At 42.1% G+C, this 9,392-nt stretch overlaps 1 protein-coding gene across 2 annotated transcripts; it reads right to left on the minus strand.

Annotated features, from left to right (window-relative positions):
- Positions 1 to 504: 504 nt before the first annotated feature.
- Positions 505 to 7,530, minus strand: phf10 (PHD finger protein 10). Of its 2 annotated transcripts, none has more exons than XM_076974775.1 (12): positions 7,318 to 7,530; positions 6,801 to 6,907; positions 6,570 to 6,700; positions 6,358 to 6,441; positions 5,990 to 6,114; positions 5,625 to 5,774; positions 5,180 to 5,289; positions 4,760 to 4,913; positions 4,439 to 4,582; positions 1,566 to 1,674; positions 996 to 1,184; positions 505 to 893 (listed from the first exon to the last, which is right to left on the minus strand). In XM_076974775.1, exons 1-12 carry the CDS (start codon positions 7,384 to 7,386, stop codon positions 808 to 810), a joined length of 1,458 nt encoding a protein of 485 aa, XP_076830890.1. In that variant the 5' UTR covers positions 7,387 to 7,530; the 3' UTR covers positions 505 to 807. The 2 variants fall into 2 exon arrangements, with proteins under 2 accessions (XP_076830890.1, XP_076830889.1); XM_076974774.1 differs by having other exon boundaries at positions 5,972 to 6,114; positions 7,318 to 7,517.
- Positions 7,531 to 9,392: the final 1,862 nt, after the last annotated feature.

The raw sequence follows: 9,392 nt of genomic DNA on the forward strand, positions 1-9,392 counted from the left end.
GACTGTCTGGGCACTCTGGACGTGGTCCAGATGAATAATACTCTGCTGAACAGAGCTCATCCCTTTTCTTAAGGACAACTGGTGTGGTTATCACAGTACGTGTCTGGCCACGAGGAAGAAATAACCAACAGACTTTCTTTTATTCTCAGGCTTCTTCTGAACTACCACATGGCCCCTGTTGCATGGCCTTATGGGATAGCAACATGACTAAAACCCTCAGGGAAATGAACAGTATTGCTGACAATATTATCAGAGGAGATCTAGACTAAACGAGACTCTACAAAAGCCAGTTACGGCCCTAGTTAATTGTTGGTTAACTGTATTTACCAAGTACTTACCATTACAGCTTTGTGTTTGTTTGCTATGGATATATGGATTTTATATAATATTATTCAACTTGTCTATCATTTCCTCTTTTTTTTCTTTCATTTCTATTTTGTTAAATAGTTCTCACCCCTTTGCTCTGTCTACTAAAACTAATCAAGATTAAAAAAAGAGGGAATCTGGTATTTTGCACTTTATTTTACAAATTGTAAAAACGTAAAAATAGTCAACATACGTCACAAATTAATAACTGTACAAAACAAATCAAAGTGAGAGAGAGAGAGAGAGAGAGAGAGAGAGAGAGAGAGAGAGAGAGAGAGAGAGAGAGAGAGAGAGAGAGAGAGAGAGAGAGAGAGAGAGAGAGAGAGAGAGAGAGAGAGAGAGAGAGAGAGAGAGAGAGAACAACACACACAGATAAACTCCCAAACTTCACGATGGGATGACGACTTGTGCCAGGTGTGGCATCATCTCCTCCGTTTACAGTCACTTCAATTTTTTGGGCGTTTTCACGGCTCCTTTTTTCGTAGGCGAGACGAAGTCCTTGCTGCAGCAATCACAGACCCAGCAGCCTGCAACAACAGCGAGAGCAAAATGAGCGCCAGCCAATCGCCACACAGTAAAGCCGCAAACGCAGGCGGGGTGCGTCTGCGGGACAGGCGGGGGGGGCCTACCCAGGGGAATGGAGTCCATGCCCACGCAAAAGGTGTGGAAGCCGCGGTCACACTTGTCGCAAAACATCATCTCCTCCTCGTGGTGGGGCTGCTTGCAGACGGTGCAGGTCTTGCACTCCATACACTGCCACGGGTAGGTCTTTATCAGCGCCACCAGCGCCGCGCTCATATCCAGGCAGGACGGGTGACCTGCACGCACACAAGACGGGCCTCTTAGCGAACCGGACGCCGTTAACCGGCCTCTCCCGAACGACCGCGGCCGACGGGACTCGATATAAACGGAAGACGTCAAATGGCCAGGAGTCGTCGGTGACTGCCAGGCGCGTTGACGAAACTAGAAGGCCAGTCATAATGTCTGTTAATTGTATTTAGGAAGAAGGATCAAGTTAAACGTTTAGGAGCAAGGCGTAGACGCTTTTGAGGATCGCAGGGGTCGGCAGACATGCAGGTGAATGTTAAATGTGTATTTTGTCATTACCACCAGCAGTAGAACATTTGCTGGACAACTTAAAACGTGTGGAACCGAAAAAGTGTCATCTTTAGAGAGACATTTTGGAGGTGTTTACTCACCGCTGTTGTGGCACTGGGAGCAGTGGATGAGAGCCTCCGGCTTGCCCTTCTTGTTGGACTCCTTACCCTTCTGGCATATGCCACATATAGCATTGGGAATGACCTTAGGCTGCAAGGGCAGAGCAATGCTATAAAAGCCATGGCAACCAAAAGGTCCTACAACTCCCATAAGTCTCTGCGCTCATGGGTCACACAAACTAGGTTATTTCGAGCTGAACTTGAAATTGTAACCAATGATCTTGTGAAATTGTAACCAATGATCTGAAACAGAAAGAGGTTTGGGTTGGCATAAACCCAAAAAGGTTTAGAACAACCTGCTAGCAGATCAGTGTTTCTGAGATGAGAAATTTCAAAGAGCTTGAAATTCTGAAAATATTTTTTTTTTTTTAGCTTTGTTTGCATTTTACTTTTTTACGTGGTTAATTAAGAATTAATTTAACATTTCTGAAAACACATTTAAGATTTCCTAATAAAAAAAAGCTAGATATTAAACTAGTTACCAAATCAGAATAATTTAACAATGAATCAACATTCCTTTAACAATGAGTTATCTTTGCAAAGATCTGCAGAGCTCATCAGATTAGTGGGAAGAAACCATGATTAAGCATATCAGGAGAAGAAAAAAGGTAATATTTCATACTCCAAGCTTTAGGAGCACAAGCTATGAAAGAATGGAGCTCAGAACATGCTGCGTACACAGAGCGCTCACACCTTAAAAAAATCTCTGCAATCTAATTTCTTTGAAACCATTTTATTCAAATGCTTATATTTGCTCTAAATACTAACATGTCAAAAGGCCCTACTATAAAAACTGCTTGAAAAAGCAGCGCTAGCATTCAGAGACATAAAAGCACACAGGAAAGTTGAGCTGTAGGTCAGACAAACGAGAGAGGTTAGTGAAGCCCGCGGTTACGTCCACCACAGGACATGCGCCTTCATTTCGGCAAAGCAACAGGAGTTCTGACTGAATTAATATCATTACAGTTGTATTTAAAATGGAAAAAACAAAGTATCTCCAAATGACACTATAGATACACTGCAGTGACATAACAGGACCCAAGAAATTGTGTACGGGGTAAAAATAAAAATAAATAAATAAAAAACCATCCTACATAAAGGATGAACAGAAGCTGTACCTATCATGTTCTAAACTAAACCGGACACAGGCGTACTTAATCTATGCAAGTTTCCGTTATTCAGGGACTAAATACTAAAACGCAATTATTTCTTTGGCTAAGCCAACCTAATGACCAGACCATGGGACTAAAATCTCCAGAATACAAAAAGACACCTCAGAGGTCTCAGAGAAACCTGCAGTCTTTGAAGCTTATATTCCAAAGAATGAAACTCAAATGTTTAAAGACTACACACACTTGTACAGGAGAGAATGTGTAGAAATGTGATAGCAGAAAAAAATATCTACATTTTGGTATGATTATTTAACAGCTAAAGTGTGAAGACAAACTAAATCTCCCAATAAGGACACATTTTCAAGTATAGTTCTTTAAACTAGGGCTTCTTACTAGAGGTAGGTGTGGTAAAATAAAAGTAATGTATACAATGTAAGTACACTACAAAAGTAATGTACACCCTCAAAAACAACCCTGATCTACATGTAGAAGAACTCAAGCCTCTAGAGGAAATGACACATTGCAATAAAGGACGTTTACTCATTCCAAATGGTGGCAGAAACATCCTTGCTGAAGCATTCAACTATACAAATAAAAACACCGGTTTCTGATTATTATGTTGACTTGCAAGGAATAATGAAAAATCTAAATAAAAATAAAACAAAACAAAAACCAGGAGTTTCTTCTGTAATAAGAACCTCTGTTTTAAAGGAAACAGTGTTGTGGTCTACTTCTCTAAGTAGTGTTTTCCTAAATCAGTCATGTTGGTGACTTTTTACCTTCTGTTGATCCATCAAAGTGCTTAGTGAGGAAGAGCAACAAAAATCTCAAGTGTGAACTTCCAAAGTTGCCCACACACTTGCATGAATGAGAAAACTCATGTTTCAAAGATGAATTTCACTGAAAATATATCATTTTACATTAATTATTGGCCGTTTGTAATCAATACTCAGGAAACGGCTTATACCTGGTGTATGCTAATCCAGATGTTCATTAATTCTTAGTTTTCAGTCAAAAGCTTACACCAAACTGAAATTGTCATTTCGATCCAAAAATCAGTAAATAAGGATTCTTTCCCAAAAAAGGCAACATTCTCTCAGCATACCAGAGACAAACAACTGACTCAAATTAAACAAAACTATTTTTGGATGGAAATCCCCTTTAAAAGCAACATGTTGAAATACATAACTGATTTTCAACAGTTTAAAATTTTAGATATATAGATTATGTCTATAAATCCTTGGAAATTAGCAGCCAAACATGTCGCCACACTTAGCTAAACTGACAGGCAGGTAGTTAAGAGGTATTTTAAAACAATTTAAGCAATGTTCATATAGTGGGGGGGGAACAACAACAACAATAACAACAACAACAACAAAAAAGTGTGCAACTCAGCAACAGAGACTTAGACGCCAGTGCTGGACAAAAAACGTTATTGCTTCAAAAGTCTGTGCTGAAAACGGGAATTCAGAAAGGGCTCAGAGGTACTGAACAAGTACCGTGTTCAAAAAAAGCAAAATAAAAGTTCTGCCAACGAGGGCCGTCCCAGCAGAGGGCTGCGAGCTCTAGATATATGTTCACGCATGCGTGTGTGCTGGTCGTGGACTCCTAGGTCCGATGACGAGAGGATTTTTCTGATGAAAGTGCTGCAAAAACCGAAAGGGCAAAATAGGGGGGGGGGGGGGGGGGGGAGGAGAAAGTAAACAGAACCAAAAAAACGTATCAGGGGCTTTTGTCTTCTACCTTGTACCCAGGGACAGATTTGTGTTGGAGGGGGCGGGGAGCTGCGTCTTTGCCCTGGGGGCCGGGCCGGTCCTTGCTCTTGCCTTTGGGCTGCATGCCGCTGTCCTGACTGTCTCCGTCCGAGGTGTTTCCGGACGAGCTGTCCTGGAGAGGGAAGGGAGAGCGAGAATGTGTCGGTCGGTGCTCATGAGGTATTTAAGGAAGACAGGACGCGGGCGGCGCGAGACAGGATGTGGGCGCGAGACAGCTAGACAGGACACGGGCGTGAGACAGGACATGGGTGCGAAACAGGGAGACAGGACGCGGGCGCTCAGAGCTTACGGAGGAGCCTTTGCTTCTCTTCCCGTCCTCTCCCTTTCCCTCCTCGCCATCGTCCGAGTCTCCGTCGCTGTCCGGGGCCGGGAGCTCAGGATCCAGCGGGGGCTCGTACAGGGCCGTGTTCAGGGGAAGGTACCGCAGCTCGTTGGGAGAGTACCTTCAAGAATCAACAAACAATGGGGCCGCGTGAGCTCAGCAGGCTATTAAGACTAAACGAAAGTCTGTGACACGAGGTTGCTTAACACAGACGGGAACTTGAATGTGTGGCAAAGAATACTCCAGTGGAGTTCTCATACAGCATATTACATCACAGCAGATTTAACGAGTGGACAGCCGGCAATAGTTGCAGGAGGTCATTGCTCTTGTTTAAGCTGTACATTCTGCAATGAAGTGGTGCATGTTTAATCCACTAAACAAACATGCCTTTTGTAGTATTCCTGAAACTGGCCAGGGATGAGGGCCACAGGGTATGGACCAGTCTTGGTCATTTCTGGTGGGAGGACTTTGTATTTCCCTTGAGGCACCTGAATTATCTGTAGGCAAGAAACAAGAAGCCGCATGGTGGAATAACAGGCGAAGGTCACACACTCTTACAAAATTAAATTGTTGATACGATCCTTTAGAAACACACAGACCACATTTTGATTACTTTCGACATTATGCTCAGTTTAACTGTTACTCACACAGGATATGTTCTAGCTACCAATATCTGGTTTTACCTGAAATCCAACCTTTAAGTAATCACACCTAACCCGATTTAGGTGCGATCCTAATTTAAGTATTCAGTGTACATCTCAGCACAAGATGACGTGTTCATTCTGCAACAAAAGGAGAGCCCTTCCACACCCCAACATCACCAGGGTCTTACATGCGTCTGAAGATCAAAATAAGCTCTTCGTTCCTCCATGCGTTCCCTGTTGAAATTACTGTTGAATTCTGCGGCCTTTTGAGCAGCTTTCTTTATGTACTCTGGGACTTTGCTGGCTTCCACCTTCTGAGGATTTTGCTGTTGCATTTGCTACAGGGTTAACAGAAATAAGAAAATGTATCAATAACTGACCAAGAAGTAGGTTGTGCCTTAATTTTGTTAACTTAATATATTAACTACAATGAACATGTCAGTCATATTTCTATTTTTAGTTGCCCAATGAATTTATTCTTTCTAATAATTATTTGACATACTTTAGATGTCTTGTGACATGGTGTGTTACTTACAGCGCTCAGAGTGCTCACTGAGTACTCTTTAGTGATGCGCACACGCTCACGCTCTTGTAAGATCACCGAGTACTCCGCATGTTTGGCTGGATACTCCTTAATCATCAAGTCAATGACTTCATCACTGCGCAAAGCTGTGAGCCCTAAAAGAGACAAACAGATGAAACCGTTAGATACAGGTATATTAGACTAGTTGCACACAATTTACAAAGCAAACACTTGCGTTAGACATTTGTACCTGAAGTCACTTGTGTAAATACCCTGACTTAAATAGTAACCACCGCATAAACAGTGCTTTTATGCTAAGTCATTTGTGAACTCCAGACAGTGAAACCAAAACATTGTGGAAGCGGACTAAACAAAGCTAGTCTGGTTTGCTAACTCACCTAATGTACATTGTGTCTCTGTGATGACGTTTTGCTCCCTCAAGTAAAGTTTTTCTTTGGGAGACAAGTCTCTTCTTTCCAAATCTAGACAAAGAACAAAAACGTGAGGCACACTGCAAGTTGTATATGAAATAACCATGATAACATCTCCATGCAATCTCATCAATTTCAATAGGAGGATGGGGTGTGTGAATGGTCAAAAAAGAAGGTACCTGGATATTTCCGCTTGAATGAGGTGACCCCTAAATACTCGCTCACTTGCTCCTGTAACATGTAATACTCTCCTGTGTCATCCGGGGGCCATTTGTACTCTGTCAGGTTTTCAGCAGGGAAATACGTCGGTCTGCAAGAAGATATTAAAACATAATGCGTCTTAAATGACGAAAGAGGCCGTCACCAGGTTAGGTTGTGTGATCGAGCACAGGAAGGCAGGGTGAATGTACCCAAGCTCATGGGTTAAAGTGTCGCAGCTCCTGGAGCTGTCGCCCGAACCCATCCGACGTCTCTTGGGTGCCTGGCTGCCATCGCTGGAGTTCTCTTCAGTGTCATCCTAAGAAAATACGGACCAGAGACAAGAGGTCACACTTGGCAAAGGGGAATCAAAATACACATTTCACGTATCTAGACGCCATTTCAGTTTCTAACTGGCCAAATCACAAAAGTTTATTCCACACGTTGTTGTGACATTAGCATCATGGCACAAGTAGACAATATCGAGATATCTCACCAAAGCTTAGAACATGTTATCTTGAACGTTTCCATTGCACAGTACAGATGAATAACGTAACTAAACCCAACAGGTAAGCAGCTCTCCTAGCTAACGTTAACCAGCTAGTTATATAGCTAGGTTCGCTAGTTAGCATAAATACGAAGATGTACTCGCGTGTGTGGACCTTTGCAATCGTTCAATCAAGGTTTTTCTGATACCATAATGTTAAGAGTTAACTTTGAGGCACCTACCCTTAAAGACTGGGTCCCAGGTGTCGCAGGATTGCTATCACATTGCCTCGGAGACAGTACAGTAGCCATTTTAATTTTAACGCACCATGACCTGCAATGATTACAGTCCGACTGGAAACTGAGGGCACAGAAAGTGTTCCGCCACTTCTTTTCTGCTGCGCCAAATATCCTTTTACTAGTAATAATATAACAAGTGTCCTAGTCATGTAGAAAATCCTGATAGTTAAACTCCATAAATGGCACGTTTTCTATCTTCACATAAAGGGAGCTAGGGGTGTATTCAACTAAGGATTTTCATAGTTGAATCTGATTCGTCAGCTTTTCCCTTTAGTCGACTAATAGTCAAATCGGGTTTATTTATTTTTTTTAGAACACCTTAAACGGGATCCCGTTCTCATTCAGGACTTTTTTCCTCTTCAAAGTAAAAACCTAAAACACTCAGATAAATTAATAAACACGGTAGGTAGGCTTTATTCAGCTTTTATTTATTTATTTATGAAACGTTAGCAGGGTTGCCAACTCTCACGCATTGAGCGTGAGACACGCATTTGACCGTTTTCACACGCTCTCACGCCACACTTCCGATATCTCACGCCGAAAAAAATATCCAGTTTATTTACCTCAGATCCACATATATGATTCAATACGTTACTAGTTCGCTAGCTCTGGCGCCATCCACCGGCGATATAACACTGAATCTGTGTCCACGTATTGAATCATATATGTGGATCATTTTACGTTCGCCAACCCCCCCCCCCCCCGGCTCAACAAAATACACTCGCCACCGGCTCCAGGTTAAAATCTCACTCCAAGCGAACGTCAAAAGTTGGCAACCCTGGTTAGAGAACATTAACCGTCAGTGCGCATATCGAACTGTCAGACAGGCACTGTGCAAAATGTCAAAAATAATGTAAATAAAATATGCCTGCCTGAAAATATAAAAAAATTGCCACACAACAGCAAAAAATACAAGGAAAGGTTCAAGTAACGGGGTTTAAAAGCAAACAACAACAAAAAATGTTTATAGGCCTACTTGCCGAGACGACACAACCGAAACGACAAACGTTTTTTTTTTCGCCTTACGCGTTTTAAACGGTATGCCATGTTGGTTGTTGTCGTGCGAAATGAAAGACGTTGATGACATAACTTGCACTTTACTTTGTTTGATTCATCTTTTATGTTTTTCAAAATACTTTTGAAGTTTTCATTATAATCTCGGCAGATACTGCGCGTATTCGTGTTCAGCTCCGCTCGTTTGGATTGTGCAACTGCAAGGTGTGATTTATTAATGTGTAGTAAGGAAGATGTCTATTGTTAATACGCAAACATCATTTTTAAATATTTATTAACAGAAATTAGGATGATTTTATTTGACAAAAGGCTATATATAACGAAAACAAAGACATTTCATGTAACAACTAATGCTTAGCTGCATCCTTGGGCACCCCCATGCAGTTAGAATGGTACATTCGACTATGACGTTCATAGTCGACTAGGGGGTATAGTCGACTATAGTCGAATCAGCGACTATTGCAGGTCACCCCTAAAGGGAGCATTACATTACATTTCCAAAATAGATCCATGACCTCAGACTTGAAGGTGCTGATTTTTCATCACTTCAAATTTGCCTGCAAAATGTTCAAATGCATGTCGAAGCTTTACATAAGAGGATATCATCATCTGTAAATAACAGAGATGCTGAATTCTGGACACCAACCCAGCCTGGGCTGTGACCTGATACCATATCCATTGGAACCACAAACAGTAGTGGAGACAAGATTCACCCTTGTTGGAACCCAACGCCGTCAGTGAATGATTTTTGCCTTAATGTTAGGCATGCAGATACTCATACTGAACTCACACAGAGACTAGGTTGTCTGACGCAGCAGCCTATAGGCTCCGTTCTCTTGCATCATCTTACATAACTGGTAAATGCTCAGGTAAATGGTATAGATTGGGTTAGCATATTGACCTGTTCCCTCACAAATCTGTGCCGGAAAAAAGATCTGGTCCACGGTCCCACAGACTAGGTGAAAACCGCACTGTCCTCCTGTGTCCTACCCTGGCGTAAACTT

Source organism: Brachyhypopomus gauderio, chromosome 15 (assembly GCF_052324685.1).
Source record: "Brachyhypopomus gauderio isolate BG-103 chromosome 15, BGAUD_0.2, whole genome shotgun sequence".
In the NCBI taxonomy this organism is placed as follows: domain Eukaryota; kingdom Metazoa; phylum Chordata; class Actinopteri; order Gymnotiformes; family Hypopomidae; genus Brachyhypopomus; species Brachyhypopomus gauderio.